Source organism: Gavialis gangeticus, unplaced genomic scaffold, assembly GCF_001723915.1.
Source record: "Gavialis gangeticus isolate Ggan-Ray unplaced genomic scaffold, GavGan_comp1, whole genome shotgun sequence".
Classification (NCBI taxonomy): domain Eukaryota; kingdom Metazoa; phylum Chordata; order Crocodylia; family Gavialidae; genus Gavialis; species Gavialis gangeticus.
The window spans coordinates 78,158,112-78,184,884 of NW_017728993.1; the positions used below are offsets into that span (position 1 = coordinate 78,158,112).

The 26,773-nt window shown below is 42.1% G+C and overlaps 1 protein-coding gene across 2 annotated transcripts in view; it reads right to left on the minus strand.

Annotated features, from left to right (window-relative positions):
- Positions 1-26,773, minus strand: part of DENND1B (DENN domain containing 1B) — a 356,403-nt gene that overhangs the window by 327,063 nt on the left and 2,567 nt on the right. For both annotated transcript variants that reach the window (XM_019502038.1, XM_019502037.1), the window contains exon 2: positions 21,672-21,736. In XM_019502038.1, the coding sequence (XP_019357583.1) occupies positions 21,672-21,736 (65 nt within the window). The remainder of the gene's footprint in view (positions 1-21,671; positions 21,737-26,773) is intronic.

Genomic DNA, 26,773 nt, shown 5'->3' on the forward strand with positions numbered 1-26,773 from the left:
TATCTGCACAGAACCAGCAATCACCCTAAACACACTAAGAAAGCTGTAATATACAACCAAGCCCTCCGTCACCTCATAAATCTCAAAAGGCGTGTCCAGATGAGCGCACATGTGCCTGTTGCCCAGTCTCAAACCACTTTGAGGAGGAGCAAGAGGCACGTGCAGGAACAAAAAAATGTCCCCCAAGTTTGCAGCACAGGGAGAATATTAGACCCCTGGATATCCAGGGAGCTAAAAAAAGTTGCTTCACAGAAGACAGGAGCAAGGCACGGTCCCAGACCGTGCCAGGGAGTCAGTCCTCCAAAAGACACGCTGTGGTATCAGCCAGAGCATCTCTTTCATTTTCCTGCTGCCTCGGGCCCTGGTGTTGTCCAAACTAAGTGGAGGGGGGGTGGCAGGCACAGCGGGGCAGAGGCAGGACCCAGTGCAGCACGCGGAGACTGTGCACCGTGCCCAGCCAAGTCCTGCTGGCCCTGGGGCCCCTCTGCCACCCGACTGGGCCAGGCCCTTGGTGGCAGGACCTGGCGTGGCAAGCAGGGACTGACAGCCCTGGGGCTGCTCCTGCAGGGGGAACTGGGACCCTAGACAGGGGAGCTGTGGCCCGGTGGGGGACAGGGGCTGTGGCCCTCCAGGGGGAGCTGGGACCCTGTGGGGAGGGCATTCCATGTGCTGTGGGCGGGGGGCTGCACCCTGTGGGGGCCAGGGGACCAACCCCTCCTGAGCAGCCCCCCCACAAGGTCCCCCCCACCCACAGTCCCCCCAGCAATCGTCCCACACCTACCCACATACCAACCCACATCCCTCCACACACACACACACCCGCCTTCCCCCACACCCCTTCCTGCAGACATGACTTCCTCCAATCACACACCCATCACGTACAAAGAAAGCCAAAAGTACACATCAACACATATAGGTATTTAGAATTTATTTCATCATAATGATAGAGACACTGATAGGCTTCCACATTGCTTTAACATTGTAAATATACCAATAAAGCCTTGCCCAACTGATCACTGTCTCTCTCTCTCCATGGGGTGTGTGTTCTTTTGTTTTAATTGTGGAAAAACATGGATTTTGTGGTATTTTTAAAAAATGGATTTGGGATGCTGCTGCAGCAGTCTAGCTGGCACAAGGCGTAGTGTCCCCAGGTACCAAGTGGCCAGGCCCCAGAAGCTCCTGAGAGCTAGTCCTGAGCTGCTTGCCAGGGCAGCTTTTTATACTGCTGGGGACAGCACAGGTACTAGCCCCGGGCTCTAGCTCCCCCTGGCTGCAGATCCAGGAGGAGCCAGGCAGAGTTATTTTGCCCCTGGTGGCATAATTTGCTTCACAACAAAGTGCATGTCCAAGCACGTGCCGAGGTGAAAAGCCCCAGCTCAAATTTGCACCGCTTCTATTTGAGCTGCTGCAAGCGCACATGCTTGCATGTGTGGATGCACCCAAAAAGACTTTCACTCAACAAGGACACTCCTCCAGAGAAATAGACTGCACTTTTGAAAGAGCCACCCTGATACCACCTGCAGAATTGCTGCAATACAAAATCCCCACAAATCGCACACCAATAGTTACAACACACCATCCTTCCCTGGAGCCCATACAGAAAATCCTCAAACAATTGCAACCCATACTAGAAGATGACCCAATTCTTAAAAAGGTCTTCCCAGAACCACCAATCCTAGCCTTTAAACAAGCACTGAAGCTCACCAATTTCATCACCAGAAACAGACTTCCTATGGCCCAAAACACAGTGAATGGATCCAGACCATGCCGGGACAAAAAATGTAAAACCTGCCAACATATCTTCCCACCACTCCCACCATAACTACACCCCACAACAGAACCATCACCATTCCTGGATCTTGCACCTGCACCTCCAGAAATGTTATGCATCTCATCCAGTGCACTAAATGCCCTGATGGAAAATATGTAGGGGAAACCAAACAACAACTGCGTACCAAAACAAAAGCTCACCCCAAATCTACCGAAGACAAAACTACCCAATTACCTGTGGGTGCACACTTCTCTCAAGACAACCACTCTCCAATCTCTCAGTTCTAATCCTCAAAGGGAATTTACAAAACACCTTTCACAGATGAGCCTACGACCTTCACTTCTGGATACAAAAAATCATGGACTAAATATAGACATTGGATTTATGGCACATCATCACCTGCCCACCATCTGATAACCCCAGGTAACCTTGCTACATTTTACCAGTTACATTCTATCACCAGGTCAACATTCTCCTCTTTTCCCCCCTTCCCCCCACCCCCATCTGCCTATCTCACACCTACTGTCTCCCCTGACCTCTGATACTCAATGTCACACATTTGCATCTTCAGAGACCTGCATTTTGCATATTGGCTTCTATTCCACCCAAGAGAACACAAAACAGCAGACTCCCTATGCCTGAAGAAGGGTGTTTGTGCCCAAAAGCTTAGCAAGAATATTTTTTCCAACTACACACAACTGTATTTAGTTGGTGTAATAAAAGCTATGGTATTTACCCAAATAACATTGCCTGCCTATGTCCTTAGACCAACACGGCTACAACCAACATCAACGTGAAGTCCAATAATTCAAAGAATCACAAGTCAATTTTATTTCAGCTCTAATTTCTCTGAAGTTATTAAAATTGGCATATCAGAATAGTTAAATATCAGAATACTTTTAAAATTCATGATCATAACTCACTGGGGTAATTGTATATATATAGTCATAATTTGACCCTGGATACAACATTCTCCCTTTGACATGCTGTTAAATGGTCTAGCAAGCATCTGAAAGCTAGGATAGCAAAATATAAGCATGCCACTTAATTCTGACTTTATGTTTGGCCAGATTAATATCGGATATCTAAGCTGAAGGCAAAAATCTGGTAACATAATATTGCCATTTTCACAGATTTTCTCATCCCATCTCCTTTCTAAGTAACAACGGTATTCGCTTGATTCCAAGATGACAGTTCCTCCCCACAAAAGCTTGGGGGAAGGAGCCCCATCTTAGAACAGAGTATCAAGAATTCTGTACTGCTCTGTGCCTCCATACTAATTCCCTTGCTGCTGCTCCCTGAGTCAGCACAGAGCCAGGAAGCAGTGCAGGATCCAGCAAGAAGCCAGAGAGCAGCAAAGGAATCAATAAGGAGTCACCAAGCAGCACAGGACCCAGCAGAAACAATGGATGCACCCAATACAGAGGCACCCGGCAGCACAACATACAGTGATGGAGGCAGGCAGCAGGCGGGCAGGTACTGCAGGGAGGGGCAAGTGGCTGGAGGGCAGGCATGGAGGGGGCAAGTGGAGGGAAGACACCAAGGGGAAGGCAGAGGGGGCAAGGTGTTGGGAGACCAGGAGCTGGAGTTGGCAGTGGGGGGCAAGTAGTGGAGGAAAAATGGTTCAGGATCAGGCTGCCCACCCTGCTGCCACTTGCCTCCCTGCTGCAGCTACAAAAAAGTACAAATTTAAGACAACCGTCAAATAATTAGATTGTATAAAAAATTATAATTTTTCAAGTACAGAATATAATTTTTAGGCCTCGTACATGGCAAGTATGTGAGATCTCTGCAGCTGGAACATGGAAAGACTGGAAAAGTAAAATCTACCAGCTCCAATTAAAATATGGAACAGTAATAACTACCTCGCAGAAGCACCTCAATGGGGTATTAAAGCTAGCATGGGAGAAAGCTATTTCTAGAAGCTAGACACTATTTCTGCAGCGTGTGAGGAATACAGGTACAAATCTTGTCTCTTCCCCACCAGCCTCTCTGCACAGCACCAATTCAGGATTTAAGTGGTACACAGGACTAGTGCGAGCCACACCACGTGACACATACAAGAATTTTTGCGGGAGGAAGATGTAACTTGACAATGACTGAAACCAGCAGAGCCTGAAAGAAAGGCAGTTACGTAAGGATCGACAGGTTCCTAAGAATACGTAGCATCCCACTTGTTGCTGACAGTCATAAAACAGAACTTTTTTCAAGTAATTAAAGTACTATGTGACAGAAAGTCATCTCTTGACCCAGACCTCCTTTTGTCCCATTATCTGAAGATGAGGTAATAAGAGAAAGGAGAAGATAAAGGAGGTAAAATAAGCTTATCAAAATGACAATTCAACAGGTGGAGAATCATCTTTTCACTTATGTCTTTCAATGTTCAATGGCTTTTTACTTGTGCATTAGAACTTTACATAACTACAGTTAATTTCAATCAAGAGCACGTTTTATTTTAAATTTATTTAAAATGTAGATACTCTATATGAAAAGTCACATAATGTTAATGTAAGTGAGCTCAACTATAAGTCCACCCACCCAGATTACTAGTTTAAACTAAAGATATAATAGGAAGATTGATCAATTATTGGGAGTCAAATTCTGCATCAGAACAGGGTAATTCGAGTTAACTGCAGTCACTCCAGTTTCACACTGATGGAACTGAAATTAGGATCTGTTTAGAAGACTAAAAGAGCTCATCAGAATTTCTTGCATTACTATACTAAAAGCTCAATTTAAACACAAGCTTCAACTTTTAAGTTAAAAAACCTAGAATGTTAGAAACTAGAATGTTGTTTTTAAACCCAATACAAGTTTGTTTGGTCACTGGTTATCTGACTAAATCCAACAAATTACAGGGATTTTCGATTTTGTGTCTCAGTCAAAAAAGACAGACTGCCAGCAATTGTTTAAAAAGAAATTTGAACTGCTAGGAAGGCTTTTTTTGGTACAAGCCTGTGCTTTGTTGTCAGTCAGCCACTATAAAATATATTTCACTTCAATGAAAATTAAGCAGCTCAATGAAACGATTGGCTGGCAAGGTACTCTGCCACTTGAATCTGGAGACACAAGACCACAAATGTGCAATGTTCATTTGTGAAAAAAATCAGCTTATAAAATATTAATTTCTACCATTTTTATATGACCTGATACCCCTTCTCACACTGTTTTACAACTAGCATATATCTGGTAACTAAAGAAGAGTTACTTCACTGTGCACTTTGTATCAAGTCTTTAATTTCATCTTTTGATAAGGCCTCTATCTCAGTCATTTGATGCAAATACTTTATTTCTGTTTATTTTTATTGTTAAAATGTAAAATGTAACACTGACTTTCCTTTGAGGATTGTGAAGCCAGTAACAGATATTTTAAGAGGTAAAGTAGTTTGCTGATTTTCACAGTGACAATGTTTGCCCTATCTGGCCACAGAAAGCAGTTTATAGCTGTGACCAAACACAAGTGCATGGCTGCAGACAGCTTCAAAAATGGCCAGTCCATCTGATAAATGGCAGATCCAAGTGCAGGCATTGTTTTTCAAAACATATTTCACAGTTTATTCACAGTGCTAAGTCTTTATCTTTTGTCTTCAGCCCAGAAAAATGGAAGTTTGAATAATTTCCTTTTATTCTGAGCGAGTAGAACTGCTTCTCTGTTTAATCTAGAAATGCTAAATAGTAACTTCTTTGGCTCTGTGCTTGTCGCATTACTGTAACCCAGCATACCTGGGTCTCCGTAGGGTCCATATAAAGCTTTTAATCAGTTTGGTTTACCATTACTCTTCTCATCCAAGGAACCTCTCACATTCATTAGTGGCTAATTAGGCAAGCTGCTGAAATCCTTACCCATGTTTTGATCACCTTAAGCTTTAAATTTTTTATCTTTATAGCCCCTGGATAGTTATTTCTAAGCTACAATATGTTCAGAACCCAGAAGCATACATTTCAACTTATTCTAACTAGAATATAGTGAACCATTGTGAACAATACATAAACGTACATAACCAATCCCACTGGCTTCCAAGGACTATGCATTTGCTTAAAGTTAAGCACATACTTAAATACTTGGGGGGGGGGGTAAAGGGCTGAGAAAACTGCAGAATTAAGTCACAAGATGGTTCATTATCCATAAAAATAATATGTTTTGTCACAGCAGTTAACTGCAATGTGACAAAAAAGTCCATTTACTGAAACTGAGGAATAAGCAACAGTAGCAACAGTTGTGATAGGGAAATTTCAAAAATATATTTTATTTCCCATCAGGTGTCCTGATATCTTTAACTAATATTAGTTCTATTAACAGCACTTTCTGAAACAGAGTATCATGATTGCACTTCTCTAGCCATTGTAACTTAATACCGAATGAAAAAGCAACGTATTTGCTACAGTCACAGAGTACAAGGGGGAATAGGTTTATGGAAACAGTTTATATTGATATAATCTAATATCAGTACAATTTTTACATCAATGTTTACACCTTAAGATTGCCCTGTTTTATCTATATACAAAACGAAAAATATCAGTTAGAGGTGCACCGATTCATTGGTCCGGTATTGGATTGGCACCGATGTAAAGAAACTTGACTGTATCAGAAATCCGCCTGATGTGGCCGAGAAACGGCCCATGCATGCGCACAGCTGCAGCGCAGCATGTAAGTGACAGAAGTGCAGCCCAGCAGCATGGAGAGCTGCATGCAGCTGCTAAGTCTGCTGTGTTGGATGGGGAGGGGGAGGCAAGGGGTGTAGGGGGGCAGATCAAGGCCTCTGCGGTGAGAGAGGGAGTGGGGCTGATGCAGGTGCTGCCTAGTCAGGGCAAGGCAGAGCATGGAACGGAGCCATGGCTCATCTGGGGGGCGGTGGCTCCCACTGCTGTGCGCATCCCAGGAGAGGAAGGGGGGGGGCGTGTGCCCCTGGATCTGTGCAAAGTAGGGTGGGCTGCCACTGCGGGCTGGGGTTCAGAAATTGGACTGGTATCGGCCAATGTGCCTCCTTAAAAATCAGCCATCCGTATCGGCCCCAAAAATCTCTATCAGTGCACCCCTAACAGCAGTTAAATTTAAGGGCAAAACATGATTCAGTGTCTTCTACTCCATTATATTAGAGTCAGAACAGAACCAAGTTAGGCATAAATGAAGTTTAAGTTATTACTCATCAGAAAGAAAAGTAAATTTATGCAGCAGGGTGGTTATTTTTATTGTATGGGGAGAGGGAAAACATATTTTAAAATGCAGTAAGAAAAACTTCCAAAATAATAACAATGCAAAGCCACATTCATTCTAAAATAAAGTAGCCTATTATGTCCATTCTCTACTTTCTATCATACAAAAAGTAAGTAGTAAAAAAAAAAAAAGTAAACAGAAACAGGCATAAGAAGCAAAGGAAAGATAATACAGAATACAAAACCTAGTAAATTCTTAACTTACAGCAACAGTAACATCTGCATTAGCTCACCGATACTGTAGACACAGCTCGAAAGTCACATGATGATATCATTTGAGACTTCATTTTAAAATACTGAGTTCCAGCCTTCAAAATACAAAATATTTGAAAATATGAGCTATGTAACTAACGCCTACTGGAATTGGCAGGTGTTCTAAAAACAGTTTCTGAATGAGATGAGGACTACCCTGTCCATCTCAGCTCTGAGCCCCATGTAATGCCAACAAGGAAAAGAAGCATGGCATAGGTTGGAAACCTTGGGCAAGCCATTTGAAGCACATCAAAGAACTATAACTGCCATAAGTTTGTCCTTGCATTGCAGTCAGTCTGTTCCAGAGACATGCCTCATTGCAGCAAGTACTGGATAGGGACTTCCACCCCAACCCAGATTTGGCTGTTTTGCAGATCAACAGGGTCCTAGGAATGAACTCAGCCTGAAGGACATGAAGAGGATCCAGTCTGAAGTACAGTGACAAAGGACATACCAAATCTGCATTTCAACATTTCTTAGCATTTAATATCTCATTGGGATATAGAGTGGAGACAACAGCTTAAAACACTGGTGAATCCTTTGCTCTTTTCAACAGAATTTGCTCCTGTGCTTGACAAACTGTGGGTTTTTTTGTGTCAACTGGAATTGCCTAGACCTCTAAAAAAAAAGACCTATACCATCAGCCTATGGCACAACAGAGTAAAGAAAAAAATGGCAGATACTAAAGTCATCATCCCCTTTACAAGAGTAAAGCTGTGATGCTACATCTTTCAGCAGTGGGGGTTTGCAAAATAAGGATCAGATAAAACAACAAACAAAATAAGCTAAGCTCTTGGTTCAAGTAATGCTGAATGTCATATAAAAACAGATCACATAATACACGTACCGCTACAGTCCTTAGAAAGAAAGCAAGGTCTAAACCGTTAATCCTCACTCACATCTATCACTTCTTACTTTCAACAAAATACACCTACCACAATGTATCAATGGTTTGCTTCTATTTTGAGTTTAGGAGGAAAATGCAGTCTCAACCACTATGATCTGATCACTTCCAGCTTATTTCCTGAATAATAGCTGCAATCAGCAGTAAAATATTATAGTGACACTGACTACCCAAACAACATAGAAGAACCCAAACCAAAGTGCCATTTTCAGACACAAATTGGGAACATGCATTTCTTTCCACAGCAGGCTGACTCCAAACACCCGAAAATCTAGAAAAAATAATCAGACTTCGATCCAAATTCCAAACTCCTGAGTTCAAGTAAACACACTGAGATCCACAGATGTTTTTCTAGACCATTGTGATTATTAACACCACATACTTGCACAACACCTTTCAACAGAGGATAAAGAAGAAAACATTTTCAGAAATATAAGCCATATGAGCCTGCCTTCCCAGCTCAGGAAAGGCTAACACTACACCCAAAGTCTAGTTCAGGTTCTCTCCCAATGCTTCTGCTTTTTTTAATTCATAATCAATTAGCCCATGATAATTTTTTACATAAGCTCCACACACAAATCTCATCTTTTCTCCTAAATTAGGATCTTCCACAAGGCCTCCAAGTTCTTCATAGGTTCCCACTCTATCAGCCAACTGCCTGAGAGTCACCCTGTTCCTATTCCTGTCTCAAAAGCTAGCCCACTTCCTATATCAAAATAATCATCTTCAGAGTGTAGCTCTTTCTATAATATGTGACTGTTCCTCTTAAAAGGGCAGTCACAGGGCCAAAACACCCATACCAGAAGGGAGACAAGGTTCTTTGGGTAAATGTGCTATGTTTAATTATACCAACTAAATAGTTGGAAACATTGTTCGTTGCAAGCTTTCAGGTACAAAGACCCTTCTTCAGCCACAGGGAGAGTTTGTTCTTGCTTTGTGCCCTCTCCCTGTGCCTGAAGAAGGGTCTTTGTACCTGGAGGCTTGCAAAGAACAATGTTTCCAACTACTGAGTTCGTCTAATTAAACATAGCACATTTACCCAAAGAATCTTGTCTGCTTATGTCCTTAGACCAACACGGCTACAACCAACAACCCTAAAATATACACGAAGGGGACATTTTGGCCCTTTTTATATCAAGTTGATGCAGTGCCTGCCACCAGAGGATCCTAGCCCATTCACATGGTTCCTAGGCATGGCATCGGTACATTTAGCACATTAATAATACCACAGAGAAGTAAACTGTTGCACAAAAGGTCAAGTATTTTACCCAAGCTAGTGACAGTCACAAACAAAACATGCACCACATCTGGGCCCCACTGCCCTATTCCCACTACCAATGCCTTCCTAAAAACATTCATGACTTCAAAATTAAAGAAGCATACATAAAGCTTCAATAGGCTACAAAGGGATACACTTACTGATACCATTTTATGTTTTTACATAAAACCATATAAAAACAGCAGTACCTAGAGCCCTCAATGGAGAAAGATCATAGCCCCATTTCACAAGGCATGCTGTACACACACACACACACTCTCTCTCTCTCTCTCTCTCTCTCTCTCTCTCTCTCTCTCTTCCTGCACCAGCGTTTACTACATTCTAATTGTAGAATCAACTTTCAAATCATTCATCAGTTTCAAAAGTCTGTATGAAGAGAAATCCCAAAAGGGCAACACAAAGAGCCAATAATTTGATGTCCAAAAGGACTTTTTTAAGCTTAGTATCTGCAGTCCTAAACTTCTGTCTGAAAATCACAGGACATTATAACAGACTTTGACATCATAGAACTCTCCTTCTTGGAAACCAACAACTTATCTGAAACAAGGTTCTCTTATGAAAAAGACTTCTTCACACATTGATCTACAAGTGGAAATATCTGCAAATTGCTCTTAATATACTTCCTCTTAAGTACCATTACCTTATTGTGGGAAAACAATTTTAAAGATTTCCTTTTTTACTGAAATAAATTGCAGTTTGACAAAATGGCAAAACAGCCTTCATAATATACATACATAGGCCCTCCTATCCCAGCAAAATTTTATGATGGACACACCTAGTAAGTCACTGCACAACATCATAATCGGGAAACAAACAAATCAAAATAACAATGGTGTGAATCAGAGAAGAAACACTGCATTCCACTCACATTGATGAGTGAAGAGAGTGCTAGAGAAAGATGCCTTATGGCTCAAACAACTTTTGAAAACCTTAAACTCATAAGCCGATTTTACAAAATACTGCATTTTAAGTTCATTTCAGAAGAGAAAAAGGCCTTCAAATTATGCTTGACCAGGAGAAATATTTCACCACCAACAAAACAACTTTCCATTAGGAATTGTGAAGTCAGTCTCAAACCAAATCCACTCCTACCCCTGAGGTGGACTGTGCAGAGTGTGTGGGAGGGCAGAAGTATGCTGACATACGCTCAAGAAAACATGCACACTATTAGCACTTCCGAATGCAAAAGTTTAACAGCCAGCAAGTGAACATAATTACACAGGTGGCCACCTTGGGTAGCAGAGAACTGAGCTTCAAAGTAAAAAGCAGGAGCTATCAAGTTTTATAAAAGTGACCCAACTTCCATAGTAAGTTGAGCTCACAGCTTTTTATATAGTACCACTTTTAATAGTAACACACTTAAGCACATAGTAGAAATCCTAAAGGTTTAAAAAGTAGTTCTTTGAAAGAAATATTAATACTTATAGTTGTTAACCCAAATTTTTCCTTTATATTTCCACTTTCTACAAATTGGTCACAACCTAAAACAGCATATGGCATTTACATAGAAACTGAGGCAAATATTTGCAAGGGAATAATTCATCTCAATTAACAATATCCTAGACAGCTTGACCATACATTTGCTATGGTTGGAACCTCTGAGTTGGAGATGGGTCCACCACTCCTCTAAAACCTACATCACTGATTCTCAATTATGGTGCCATGGCATCTTAGGATGCCACAAAATCTTTTTGAGGGTACTTGCGCAATATTAGCACAGTCATATGTACAAACACCTACATGTGATTCCCAATATATAACCCAGAAATTTTAAACAGGAATCCACTGTGTCAAAAACATTTTGACCTGTTATGGCCTTTCCAAATTCTTTGCAACAGAGACTTTTGACAGCAAAAGTACCTAAGCATTTAGCATTTTAAAAATAAAAGACTACGTTAACATTGGAAGATACGAAGTGCTGATTACATGCAGGTATTCAGACAATCTTTGTCTCGTATTCTTCCGATTTTTCAAGTACCTACACATTTAGCATTTTAAAAATAAAAGACTACCCAGCACATTAACACTGGAAGATACAAAGTGCTGATTACATGCAGGTATTCAGACAATCTTTGTCTCGTATTCTTCAGATTTTTCAAAATGAACAGGAATCTTCAATTTAAAAAAATATATAATTACACAAATCTCAGACACAACCTTAATTTGGCCCTCAAAATGTTTGTGTAGCACAGGCCTGGCTAACCCGTGACATGTGTGCCACAAGTAGCACAGGCAGCTTCTATATGGCACAGCAGACTGGGGAGGAGACAGGCAGCAGAGTCACAGATAGGGCATGGAACAGAAAACAATGCAGCAGATCAGGCAGGAAACACAAGGCAAGGAGCAGAAAGCAAAGGAAAGGGATTAAAGCAGTACTTAGGGTTGGTACCGGGCTAATTTGTGGCACACTTGCCAAAAGGCTGGCCCCTATTGGTGTAGCATTTGGTCATGCAAATGATGTGTTAGGTATTCAATTCCTTAATAGTTAAAAGGAAAAAAAAGCTGTAAAGGAACTAGGATACATTTACAGGTTCTTGTTATATCTTGTTATAAATGACATTATAATCCCTTCTTTGAAAGGTTCAGCAATGTAAAATTCTAAGAAAGTCTTAAGAATAATGACATTAACTCTAGGTATGGCTAGAATTACAATGTTGGTAAAGTGAAGGTTAAGTTACCATTACTTTAAACTAGTCTTTGATGAGTCATGTGCATCTCCCAGAGTATACTTACTGAGACAAATATCCATATGGCTAGATATGCAAGTAAATAACTCTTTTCATTGTTACAACTGAAGTGAATTTTTAACTTGTGCATCACTGCACATTTTGATTTATCAAAAATCTCAATTCTTACAGACTACTAAATTGTTTTTAAGACCTTAATTAGAGCCCTCAGAAAGATGCAAAAAGAAAATATGTTTAAAGAAAACACAAATAAACCACCTAGCCAAATACTGCTATCAGTTATAAGTCCAAAGATCTTCATCATGCAGGAAGCAAGAAGTACAAATCTAGAAATGGGAGGGGCACAATACTACTTTAGGCATTATGTAGCAAAAAAATGTTCTCCAAAACAGCATGGGTAAAAATAAAACCCACATATTTTTGTTTGTTTATAAAACATAAATTGCATTTAATCTTTTCTTGAGGCACCTGTTAAAATTTCAAAAAAACACTATAGACGGTGATTACTCAGTTAAGAAGAGGTATAAATTTCCAATTAAACTTATTCAAAATCTGTCTGATATTAAACACAGTGAATGGCCACTTTTAAATTCACCTTTCTGCCACAAAAAAACAGAGAGAGAGAAAGCCATACTTCTGAAGGCAGTCATTTAGTTAGTCCCCTAAAATTTAAAACCCAGCAGCAAAAGAAATCTAAAAATACTATTAACTCTGGCTGTTCCACTGATCATTTTGAATATTTAGAATAAGAATGAGATTACTGAAGAATTCTTGGTGCATTATAATGCTGTAATGCTGTAACTAACTTTTTATTGAGGCCCAAGAGATGTTCTAAGAAACCGGCAGAGGAAAACAGTTATCTGATCAGCATGTTACACCCACAGACTCATAGGCTTGTGGTTAATAAACAGCTCTTTACAGAAAAGAGAAAAAAATTACATAGAGCCCATGCACAAGCTGCAGTCCTGCAAACAGCTCCATATAGACAAACTTGTGAGCAGAAACTCAATGAAGTAACTGAGGGCTCCCTCGTGTCCCCATGCATGTGGTTCCAACTGCATTGACCTACTTGCAGACTAAGGACCACAATGGAACTAAATATCCCACTTAATACTAGCATTCATTTTAAGTATTGTCCTGCACAACAAGTTCATTAATTTGTTAAAATATGTCTTATTCAACCAAATGCCATGTTACATAAAGGGTCTACATTCTTGGGCTTACTGACAGTATGGCATTTAAAACCCTGCTTATTAGATCCCCAAGAGCAGCTATTGTTTCCCTAAATGACTGAAAAATAAATAAGAAGATTCTTTAAAGACATAAACTTCCAACATACCTTATTATTGACCAAAGGTTAGTATTTTGGAATAAGTAATGCCAAACTAAATTGAGTAAGAAGAACAAATGAAGACACACTATGGGTGTGTCCAGACAAATGCAGACCTGTGGTATGCAGCACTGCAGACCTGTCTTCAGTGCCAGTGCCATACATGCAGGCGTTTCTTACGCTGCTACCTTGCAGCACAGAAAGGTTTTTCTGATCCCAGAAGATCCCAGGGTCAAAAAAAAATCCATGCCTAAAAAAAAGTGGTACGGCACATGTCGGGGTAGCACGCGCTGCCCAAAACTGGAGCCTGGCCAAATGGAGCCAAGCTGCAGGAGCGGCACAGCTACAGCTCCCACAGACCCCCAGAACCCCAGGAAAGGCTGCTGAGGGCAGCACCGTTGCTGGCCCCAGCCTCCCCTACCCTATCCAGGGCAATGTGCCGCATACCAGACCACACATGGCATGGGCATTCTCCAGGGAAAAGTAGCAGCAGCACAAGGTGTGCCACTGCTACTTGTGCTGGGAGAAACACATGTTCCCGCTCGTGGGGATGCGCACGCACCATGAGGACAAATTTTCCCAACACTGAAGTTGGAAGAAGCTGTTACAGAAGGTAACGGTCCAAACATCAGCTAATATCTAAGATTAGATACACACATTTCACTGAATATGCACTCATAAATAATATCTGCACAGGTCCTGTAGAAGAACCTAAGACAGCAGCCATTCAGAAACTTTCTATTTGCCTTTTGGGCTGAAGTGACAAGGGCACAAAGGTTCTAGACAGATTCAGTTAAGTCATGTGGCAAACCTCTATGCTCAGATATGACACTGAAAAGAACCTCTACAGCATAAACTTGGAAAAGAAAGAAGGGTTTCCAAGGAAATAAAAGTAAAGTGTTTCAACACATCAGCACAGCAGAAACTAACAGCCACATGCCAAATTCTACTGATTCCACTTGCCATGTCTACCAAATATCACTAATATGGAAGATACAAAAGCCCTGGAATACATTTTTTAAAGAAATAAAGCCTGAAGAATTATTTAATATTCCATTGTAATGTCTGGCTTGAAGTTAGGCCTTTTTTGTACAAGAACATTCTTAAATGACAGCTGAAGACATTAAAAGGTAACGTGTTTCTTCTGCTGCTAAAGTGTGCCAAATAAATTAAGGAAGCATGATGACAGAAATAAGAAAACATGTAGCTCCTATGAAATAAAGATTCCCATAATGTGTTTGGTTCAGGACAATGTGTACATGGCACTTTAAACACACAAGCAAGAAGCCCATGGCTATCTATGTTCTATACACTTCTTCACGTAGAAAACCATGTTGTATACAAGTTAGTCTACAGCACAAATTTATGAACACTGCATACATTCTGGTGAGGAAAATGCCTCTCTGCACTGCACTAATCAGATAACATGTTATCTGTCTTATGCCATCTGGTGTATGTACAATTTTGACTGTATTGCAAAGGTCTAAAACTTTTTTTCCATTGGTTCTCTAAGCCTAAATTTCACAGGATTTTTGCTTATGGTTAATCTACCGGATCACCTCAACTGCTAAATCTACCACTTAGTTACAAACACAATTATTTACAGCAGTCTCTTACCATTTTACTTTGCTGGTGGGCAATAACAAGAACTTTAGCTCTGACATTAGCTCATAGAATTATACATATTAAAGCATGGCTCGGCCTCTTTTCTTGTGCTGGTACTCCTCCACCAACAGGAAAAAACAACACTAGAAGTATTTCCTTGTATCATTCAATTAATAAAGGCTGAAACAAAAACTCTAAATCATATACTGTTAGTTTTTATGGGACTAGCATTAATATCATTATGTGTTCAACTAATTAATGCAGTGTGTATTTACATTTTAAAAAGCTACCTGCTCATACTAATGTGGCTACATCAGCATCAAGTGGTAACATTACTAATCAGAATATTCCTCCTTTAAACTCCTCCAATGAACTGGAAAGGATATTTTTGGGAGACAGCTAACTGGACCAACTGCATATTTCAGAGAGATTTTAGACAAGCTTCCAGGCACAAGGTAACCTTCCTCAGGTCTAATGAAGAAAGCACTCTGAGCTCTAGTGACAAGAAAATAATAGTCATTCAACTACCCCTGAAAACCAGGTTCAAAATGTATTTAAATCCCATGGCACTGTGTGCCTATTTGCTTAATTATGCCATGACCAGACATGAGTAGACGTTAGGTTCCCTAGTTGTCCCCAGGAAATGCCTGTGCCACACATGGTTTGGCACATGGTAAATTACCAGGTGGGGTAAGGGAGGCTGGAGCCAGTGCTGGGCTGGCCCCAGAGACTTACCTGGAGTTCTGGGGGCTTCAGCAGCGGCAATCCTGTTGCACAGAGCCTGGCCAGCAGTGGAGCTGCAGGCAACCCACACTGCCACCATGAGCAGTGCTCCACTTTTTTTTTCTGCTGGTCTTTTTGACTCCTGGATATCCAGGGGTCAAAAAAGCCCTCCACGCTGCTCCCCTGCAGGACAGAGAACAACTAAACGTGCAGCATGTGGCACCACAGACGTGCCCGCAGTGCCATATACTGCACGGCCACACTCATCTGGATGCAGCCTTCGTGTTGAAAATACCACTCTCAGGGTTGTCACGCCTTAAAATACGGAATAATTTTCAGAGATGGTTAATTTTCAGGGGTACCAAAACATTTTTCCCTTGCCAAAACAAATTTCAGAATAGTGCTAATTTTACCAACAAACTACCCTTTCACATAATTAAGAAAAACCTAGTGCAGGTAAAGATATCCTATTAAGTAACAATTTATTTACAGTCAGACATCCAACAAGAATGTGTTAGTTTTTATTTATTTGTTTAAACTCTTACATGCTACCAAAAGGTGATAAAAAAATTCAGAAAACCTTACAATAAAAGGCACATTAGAATATTTTTTAAGAAAGCCCTAAAGATACCTGGGTCACATTAAGGTCTTTCTCTCTCAAATCAGATTTGCCTGCTGCTCACTCATGCAAGGAGATCATAATTCTGTGCCTGCAATATTTCCACGGCAACCCTGATGACAGTGATGTCACAAATTCAACCCTGACTTCACTGCAGGATGAAGTACTAGGAGCAGATGGGATGCGAGGGAGAAAGCCCCTATTTAAACACAAATCTCTTTCAGAAGAAAGAAAGGAACACAAGCAAAGAAACAGGTGAATGGACCATGTTTTGAAGTATGATATATTCAAAAGATTATCCTAGCATGAAAATCCATTTAAAGGCAAGACCTACAATACAGGCAAACTGTCAAATTTGTCTGGCCTTATAAGCTGACCTTGAAAGCTTCCTGTTTAGCCAAATAAGCTTGTGCTTAGTTTTTAAAGTGGTGCTGAAGAAATTACACTTTGATATTGTGTAGTTTATATTATTCTCTTATATAAAAACGGTCTAAATATTTAACTATACATATTTGACACAATTATTTTCATAGTGGCAGACAAATGCAATAAACTTTGCTATCTAAATTAATCTATCATAAAAAAGAGATGATAATGAATCCACAGTGCTGCAGGGAATATAGAAAGGTGATTATTACAATACCCATGTGCATTCCAGAGAGTATTAATAGAAAACCACACCTTCACCACTGGATCTCACATATGTGGAGTCGAACAGAGATTAATGTTCTGTCTAGTCCTATTCAACATATAGCTACTATGAACGTGGGTCACATGACATAGACTCAGGTGACAACAAGATAAAGATAGCAGGCAGTAACACTTTTCCTAGACTAGATTTGACCATAAAACAACGGATGCTTGGATGAAGTCAGTGCATGGATTTAAAAAAAAAGAGAAAGTAGCTGATTGAATCTGACCCCAAGCAAAAGAGGTAAGGACAGTGGACAGAAGGCTCTCTGAAGAGTTTGCAGCCATCGAGCAGTCTCATTTGGTTGGTGTCACTTGACATTTCAGGTTTTTGTTTAGGAGTTTACTTTGACTCCTTGCTGTTGCTAAGCTCTCACTTAGCATCAAGCATATGTAATGTTTTCTAACATCAGTTGTTGAAAAGGAGACACTCCCATCCTTGGAGAATGACAGCATGGGCTTGGCAGTACATATACTTGTCATCTCCTGCCTAGACTACAGCAGTGCAGTTTATCTGGGCACAAGACAATCAGCCCTTTAGGAAAACCTTACCAGTACGTAACTATGCAGTACATTTCATCAATGTAGATTTATTTGAATGCATCAAACCTGTCGTCCACACTCCAGAATCATTATCGATGGAATGCTGAAACAAATTCAAGGTTTCAGCCCTTGTCTTCAAGTCTAAAGACCTGGGCCAAGCATCTCTTCAGAATCACACTCCCTTGAGTTTATTGATACATACCACACTCACACAGCAATATTACCCTCCACTTTAAGACAGTACCCGAGGACTGGGCAAGGCAGCATAAAATTGAAGAGGGGCAGATGTGTTTAAAACCACTGTCTACTCAGGTACAATAGACCTTTCTGTCATAACCGGAAAGCCTGTCTGTGCAAGAGATGAACCTTTCTCCAGGGCTGGTCTGAGACTGTTGAATGAACCCACATGGAAACTAAAGGTCATTACAGATTTCCCCTACCTCTCACTCCAAATGTGAAGTTACTTCCTTTGGCCTTGCCTTCCCCAGCATAAGTGCACAGAAGCATACATTTTAGAAAAGTAACATCACTCTACCAACACACATCCTAAAAAAGCACATAAAATTCTTCCTCCTGGGGAAAGGATGGGGGAGGGGGTAGAATATGCTTCATAAGATAAATGTGAGTCACGCCACTGAACACACTACTGGTAAGTACCCAGAAACTATGGGGAGAAGGCCACAAAAACTGTTATACAGAACTGAAATCAAAATGTAGACGTGGAAATCTTGGTTCCTTTTTTTCAAATATATTTTTATATGTTAAGAATTAGGTGTTAGAGCTAGCACAGAGGATAAGGGTGGAAGGCTAAACAAAAGATAGGAGAGAGGAAAAGAAAAGGCTACAGGGGACAAAGAGGGAGAAAGGATGTTCAAGACATAAGGGGAGATATGAAAAAGGTAGAGAGTCATTGTTAGGAGACAACCCAGGGAACCTTAAGGTGAACTGAAACAGAGCATACAGAGTAAGAGGAAGCCCAGCACACTCCATGTGAACACACAGAAGTCTCAGAACTAGACAAGACCTCTGCACTCACCCAGAGTAAGTAAACCTTTACCCAGATTTGACATAAGCATTCAGTGTTCGCCAAGTATAGAATGGTATCAGTGTTGTTTTATTAGCAGTCCAAAAACTGACTAGCTCTCATTTTTCAAGGCTTCTAACAGCAGCCCCCACAGTGATAACTAGAAACCTTGAAGATGAGAGGAGCGAGTCAGTTTTGAGGCTGCTAATACCACAGCACTAACAGTGCTGTACTGAACCAGCATTACTTACAGCACTGTAGGTATTGCTGTGGTATTAGCACCCCCAAAATTTACTAACATCCTACATTTTCAAAGCTTCTAATAGTCACTGTCAGGGATGCTTTAGAAGCTTTAAAAATGAGAGGAGCAGCTGTAAAAATGACTAGCTCCTGCCCTTTTCAAGGCTTCGAATAGCAGCACTTTGACAGGTGTCTCCCCTTCACTGTTTCTGAAGCAGTTGAGTACAATTAAGTTATAAAGTAGACTGGGGTTGAAACATCCTATACATTCTACTTTTTTATTAAGGTATGAATATGAAGACAGCCAGAGTCTGTTACAATGTATGCAGTAGGGAACAAATTGATACTGGCATAGTGTTATGCATCTAAGTGAATATGCACTTATCAGATATGCAGATGAATGGTATACAGTGTTCTGGGAAATTACTACTGGGTTATAAGTAGAAGCCAAGCCTTGCACAGTCTTGAAACTAATAGAGGATTTGGGCAAGTAGAGGTCACAAAACTGCAAGTGAAGAAAAGGGTTCTTACGACAGTGTGTTGGACAGATTTTAAGACTAAATGCGAGATTCAGGGAAGTCAGAAATGAGAACCCTCTAGTAGTGAAAGCAAAAGATGACAAGAGTATGGAACTGAGGTGCTGAGAATAGGAAAGAAGGACAGATTTTAAAGATAGCACAGAGCTGAAGAACTGGAAGGATTAATCAACTGCTTAGATCTCAGGAGAGAAAGGAAGACAGAGAAGAGCTGAATATGGCATGAAGGTTGCAAGCCAAAGCCTGAGTCAAGTTAAAATATGTCTGGATATCCAGAAAGAGATGTCAAAGGGATAGTCACAAAACAAGAGCAGAATATAGGGGCAGATCAGAAGTAAAGAGGGTGGTCATGAAGACTGTATTTTCATTGTTCAAATGACAATGAGAGTATTACAAGGAAAAGCATGTAGAGAGAAGGGAAGACAGGTCACTGTGAGAAATATTTAAAAAAGCAATCAGAGACTGGAAAGTTAAACCAACAGAGAACCAGAAAAATGCAAATGCAAGTCAAGGAAGGAAAGCAAACCATATGAAGGAAGCTAGCCTATCAAGAAAAATAAGTACAATGTAGACAAGAAAAATAAGTTATGAAGAAACCCAAATATTTTCTCCAATATAAATGCTGGACTGCACATCCCATCATGAAGACAGACAGGATGTAACATCCTCTTTTGATGAGAGAAGTCTCAGGAAAGTGGAATAGGTTAGAAATGACCAAGCTGAGGGTGGAAGAGGGACCATGAGGAGAGAAAGTTGAGGCCCTGGTAACAGATAATATATTCAAGAAGTTTGGTTGGGAAAAAGTAGAAGTATACTCAGTAGTAATTAAAGAGGCTAAAAGAATGAAGGAAGATTATCAGGATAGCAAGTGCAACTCCATGTTCTTAAAGGCAGAGGAAATAGAGAATATTACGGGGAGCTATTGAAATCAATAGGGGATAGTGTCAAGAGCACATTTAGATATAAGGCAAATTAAAATCATATAGGTTACTGAAAACTGAACAGGTGCATGATACTAAATTGACCATGGAAATGTAGAACCTATCTTACTAGAGAATAATAAAAGAGCTTAGAAATTGCTTAACCTAATGAAGTAGATGCTGAGACGGAATATAACCTCTGTCCCTAAACGCATCAGGGTAGTCCATAAGGGATAGAGAAGAGGTACTAAAGCTAAAGGACAAAACTGGCAAAGCAACAAATCAGCATAAACTGGCCACAAATGAATCTAAAAGCTGAAATCTGGTTAATAGCCATCACCAAAATAAAGTTCTATATCAGCCTTCCTATAGGAGTAGTGAGGACAATGAGGACTGTGATCACATTCTTGCTCTGTCAGCTCTTTTATCAGACTGCTTGTAGAAACATGAAACTGACTGCCAATATCACTTCAAGTCAGCTAACAATGTTGTTTGTACCTCTGCAAAACTGCTGCTGTGTAATAGTTAGAAGTTGCTTTCTGTTACTTAGGCAGTTTCTTTTCTACTACAGCACTGATTAAGAAAATAATTCCAGAGTGGCAGGAAAACTCAAAGCCCTCTTTAGACTCAACTATGAGATGCTGATAAATTTAATTACTTATGCAATCTCAGTTTTACACACTAAAAGGTTACAGGAGTTGAGTACAAACAGAAATTCAAGATATTCAGGCAACTCTCTCTGAATAAGGGCTGTTTACACACGTGGAAAAAAATCCCAACAAAACAAAACAGGGCTTTACTGTCAGGTGGGTGCACCTCCACACCAAGCACAGTGCACACCCAAAAGAGGCATCACATCAGTTTTGACATGGCTCGCCCAACGTCTGTATAGATCACATGCTTCAGTGGGGCTTTTTGGCACTTTTATCTAACAGCTGATTCAATCAGCTATTAGTTAAAAGTGCCAAAAAGCCCAGCGGGATCTATACAGATGTTGGACAAGCTGGGTCAAACTGATGTGAAGCCTCTTCCAGTAAGCACTGTTTTGTTTTTCAGGTCTGTCAGTGGCCAAAAACAGTATATTTACACTTCCTAAAACCACATAGTGCCCAAAACACTAAAGTCTTGTAAATGCTTGACCTTCTGTCAGCAGAACATGAATGGACAAAAAAATGTACCAAAATAATAGCGGTGAGCATTTTCTAACACAATTCCAAACTTCTACAGTTAAAACCATGAAATGACAAAGTTGAAAGGGTATGAACTAAGTAATCTAACAGAACTTTTCAATCCCTAGTTTCTATAAATAAATACCAATAGTTGGAGTACATTACCTTCATTCTCAGATGTCTGGCATTTTACCTTTACTACTAAATCAAAGGTACGTTCTGGATTTTCCCTAGAAGTAAAAAGATAAGTTGGTTGATTAGCCACAGCAAGCAAACTAAATGAACTAATACAGATTGTCAAGCATTCTTTACGATGTAATATAGTTTGCATGCCACTTGACATGATCATCACTCTTAATTATTTCATTCATGTGATTTCTGAATTTTTACAAGACTTCTACATCTTCCTAAACAGCCTGTAAGAAAGTGAGCTTTATTCTCTCAAAAAAAAATCCTGATCACAGCACACATGAAATATACAAGAAATGATGACCCATGTCTGACAGCCTTTCAGTCACTTCACTATAACACTTTACAGAATGTATATGTTGAAGAATAACTTTAAAAGCAAGAAGAGTCTGCTTTACAAAACTGGCCTTTACTACTGAAAGTAGGGCTTTTAATATATTGGTTTCAAACTTAGTTTTAATAGTTTGATTTGGGCCTCTTGGCCTTTTCCTCTTTAAAATTTTTAAAAACTTTTAGTTTTAGAATGTGATGAGAGTAGTCCCATCATATTCTAAGTTTATCATCATGAGTTAGCCATAAGCCTATCTATCTTCTTAATATGTTTGGTGATCAACTTAAGAGTTGACAGTCACTTAGCATGTTCCTTCAGAAGCAATTCCATTTACAGTCAACTAAATCCAGCACACAATTCAACCAGTAGGAAAATATGAACGCAATAACTCATCTTCTAATTGCCTCCTAAAAATTAAGTGTTTGTTAGAAAAGAATACCATTAAATATATTCCATTACGATACAACATCTATTGTCCATGAATAAGCATTTACATTTCAGTCATATGACCAGACCTGGGCAGGCCTACCCCAGCGGCTCCAACAGCCAGGAGTAATCCAGACGCACAGAGCTGCCTGGCCCCAGAGGGGAACTCTTCCCCCTCCTCCCTCTCCCCCACCACCAAGGGACTGGGAGCAGTGCTGGGGTGTTCTTCTCCCTCCTTCTCCACTCCCTGCGGTTCGAGTGGGGCTCTGTGAGGCTGCCTGGCCCCAGAGGGGGCTCTTCTCCCTACTTCTCCCCTATTGCAGCAGGGTGGGGAGGAGTGGCTCTATGTGACGCTGCCCAGCACCAGAAGGGGACTCTTCCCCCTACTCTCCCCCATCCCAGGCCAGGGGGAGGCTCTGTTCCATGCTGGAGGGAACTCTTCCCCCTCCACCTCCTCCCCCCAGAGAGGTAGCAGGTGGATGGAGCTAAGCTGGGCAGGGTGTGGGTATGTGAGGGAGGGTGTAGGGACCCCCACACACTCCCCACCCTCTCCCATGGTGCCTGGCAGCAGCAGCAGGCAGGGGGGTCAGGACGCTTGTGCCCGGCATGGACGTGACTCTGGCCAGCACTGCGCTGGAGAAGGGAGTGGAACCTGCTCTGCTCCCTGAGCCTGCAGCTCCAAACCCGCACTGGACCCAACTGCTTGTCCCACTCTCCGCTGTGCAGGTCCCAGCACTCTGGTGGGAGTGGAGGGAGCCTGTCCCCTGGTTTTCCGCAGAATTCAGCGTAGGGCTTCCCTGTGCAAGCATGGAGCTTCAGGCACAGCCTGGAGCCTCAGGGATAGAAGCGGCCAGACGTGCTACGCAGGGCCGTGCTCCTTACCCCCAGCGCAGCAAAGCACTGGCTGCCTCTATCCCCCACAGTTCCACACTCATACAGGGAAGCCCTGAACTGGACTCTGGGGAAAGCAGGGGGTGGGGCTCCCTCCACTCCCGGCAGAGTGCTGGGACCTGCACAGCAGGGAGTAGGGGAAGCAACTGGCTCAGGTTCTGGGAGCAGAGTCGTGGGAATAAGGGAGGCTCTGCTCCCTCCCCTAGAGCAGTGCAGTGCTGCCTGGAGCCTCACCTGGACCAGGCATGAGTACCCTGACCTCCCCACCTGCTGCCAGGCCCTACACCCCCAACCTTCCCTCACATACTGACACCCTGCCCAGCAAGCTCTGTGCTCTGGCTGCCCCTCTGGGAGGAGAAGAAGGGGGAATAGTTCCCCCCAGCATGAAACAGAACCTCCCGCTAGCCCCCACCCCCACTCTGGGGCCAGGCAGCATTGCATGGAGCCCTCCCATTCCAACCCGGCAGCAGGGGGGAAGGGGAGAAGGAGGAAGAGTTCCCATCCAGCACCTCACAGAGTACCCCTTCCCACCCTGGCAGGTGGAGGAGAGGTAAGAGTCCCCCCAACACACAACAGAGCCCCCCTCCCCCTCCCCCTCCCAACCCTGTGGGACAACTAGCCCAGCATGGCCCCATTAAGGTGAAGGGGCAGGGAGAGGGGTTAATTCCTCCCTCCGCCCCTTCCCTGCAGGCAGGGTCTGCCTGTTCCAGGGGCCACTACTGCAGCCCCGTCCCCTCTGCTCCCCAGCAGACAGGGTGACCCTGGTTGCAGTGGGAGAAGAAGAGAAGGAGGGAAGAATTACCCCCTCCCTGCCCATTCTGCCTTAATGGAGCCAAGCCGGCCAGCGTCTGCTACAGCCAGTCCCTGCTCAGCTAGAGAGCAGAGGGGCGGGGCCAGCCCTGCAGGTGGAGCAGAGCACTGTCTAGCCCAGAGAGCATGAAACCAGACATTTCATAAACCTGTTTGAGACAAATCAGTTAAGTCTGGTACTACATTCAACCAGGCGTATCTCAAACCGGTTTCGGCCATTTTCAAACTGGTTTATATGTACTGAATGTCTGTTTTGTTACAGATTTAAACCAGTTGCTGATCACTTAAACTTGTTTATGTGTAATGTCAGTCCCTAGCCTTAGAGATTGGGTTCCAGAGTTCAAGAGTGTTGCATATAAAACACATTGTGGATGGTGGTTTAATTTTTTTTTTTTAATTTTAGAAGCATTCTGAACTGAAAGGGAAACTTTCAACTATCATAAGTTATTCAATTATTTTTTCATAACTTCTTTTGCCTTCACTGACTATTAGGCATTATCATTTACGAAAATATGGAATGATACTAAGACTCAGGTCTTATAGGGAAGTATAACCATCACATGTCCCTCCCACATCACATCACTTTGCAGAACTTTTTAAGGCTGGTCCTATGCACACTTGGGAGCCAAATTCTGATCTCAGTTATGCCAATATAAACCCAGGGTACTAACAGTTTACACAGGTGTTAATGATACAGAATTTACTCTAGCAAAATCAAAATGAAACTGAAGAGAGTCAAGCTCTTTGCACTGAAGGAAAGAGTGGACTATGTGAATCCACCCTGTAGTGAGAAAAATGTCACCACCTCCCTGCCATGAAAGGACTTAATACAATTCTAGCCAAGGTGCTGGTTTAGTCTCTTGGCTCAATTTCCCTGTCCACTTGTTTCTAAGAGACAGGCATTACACTGTATTTAATTTATTAATTTCCCTTGAAACAATATGAAAAATTCAGGATTAGGACTTTACAGTTCCACTTTTTAACTGAACTTACACTCAAAAAGGAAGCTCTTGAAAATATAATCCACTCCCTTCAGTATAGTGCCGTAAAGTCTGTATTTGCACAAAAGTCGGTCTCAATTTACCCTTCACAAACTCATCTACTCTCATAACTGTCAGACTGTCTATCACAACTCCTAAACAGCAGCATACTTACTCAGAGTAAATATGAGAGATTTAGCCTCCTATCATGACACTCTGATTAAGAAAGTCCATAAAAGTATTCAAAGGCCTGTTTTTACAGAATCAGAGACAAAATGTAGTCATGCTATTTTATAACTTAGTTTTAGCTAGGTGTATAACCATTTACTTGGCACTTCAAAATAGCTGCATATCAATTAGTAACTGTAAACCACTACAAACAACTAACTTCACTGAAATGATTTTATCAACATTCACAACCAGGATAACACTTGTATTTTCTCTAGGGTAGCTATATGCTCTTAAGTTCTTGAAAGATGATTCTCTTCAACAGTATAAAAATGTTGTTAGATTCAGACGAATGTTGATCAACAACCACCCTATTGATTCACTATATTTTATGCGGTATTTGTACAGTGCTCCCTCAGAACCAGAGCTAACTTTGCCTGTACATTTCACAGGTGCAGCAACCAGGGCAAACAATTCCATTACTGAAAAATGGCCCTGTTTATTTGCAGAAGCTACGGAGAGACAACAAGCAGAAAACTCTGCATGCAAAAAATTATGAGAGTTGTTGCTTTCCTAAACTGGCTGGCAGGGCTCCGGGGATTACAATAATTATGGTAGGGGCCTAGGCCCCTAGCACATTACTAAAACTTCTAGTTTCTTTTTAACTGTATTATGGGGGGAGCTTGGGGAGTCTGAACCCCCCCATAAAAGATAACAGCCCCCCTGTAAAATTTGAAAATCATAACCTGGGGGGGGGGGGGGGGATCTCTGATTCCATTAGGGCAGAGTGCCAGAAACACCCGCAACCTCAACCTGCAAGATGTTCACATGCCAGGGGCGAATGGTGGGGAAGCCACAAAGGGCCCGATCCTTGTTGTGATAGTGCAGCCCTGGCCCCTTCCCTGCCATCCGCCCTGAGGCACGTGTGCCAACCAAAATGCCTTTGAGTGCCACACTGGCACACATACCTACCCCTGCATTAGGGCATGGTGATGGGCAGCCCAATTTTTTTTTTTTTTGCAGACCCCCCCCACCCCTCCCAAGAGTCAAGGCGTAATTCGAACCCTGCAGGTAGATAATCCAGGTACATGGGTGACTGGTGCCTCCAAAGTCTGAACGGGCACCCACAGAAGCCGGTGGCAGCAGCAGGGACAGTGATGGCGAGCACCCGCAGAAGCCAGGGTTGGCGTTGGTGCTGGGAACCGGTGAGCACCCACAGAAGCCGGCAGGGGCAGCAGTAGCGGAGACAGCCTTGTCACGGGGCGCACGTGCCCCCGCTACCAGTCGCCTATGTCCAGGTAGAGGGACCTGCTGCTGGTCGGAGCACCAAGGCAGGTTTGCTCTGGTTCTGACAAAGCAGAAAGTTTTTTGGGGGGGTGTCTGGCACCCCCAGGAGACCTGCGGTCCGCAAGGAGCGGGGTGCTGAGGGGCAGAAACCACCCCCTGGCGATGCCCCCTCTTGCCAGGCAGGT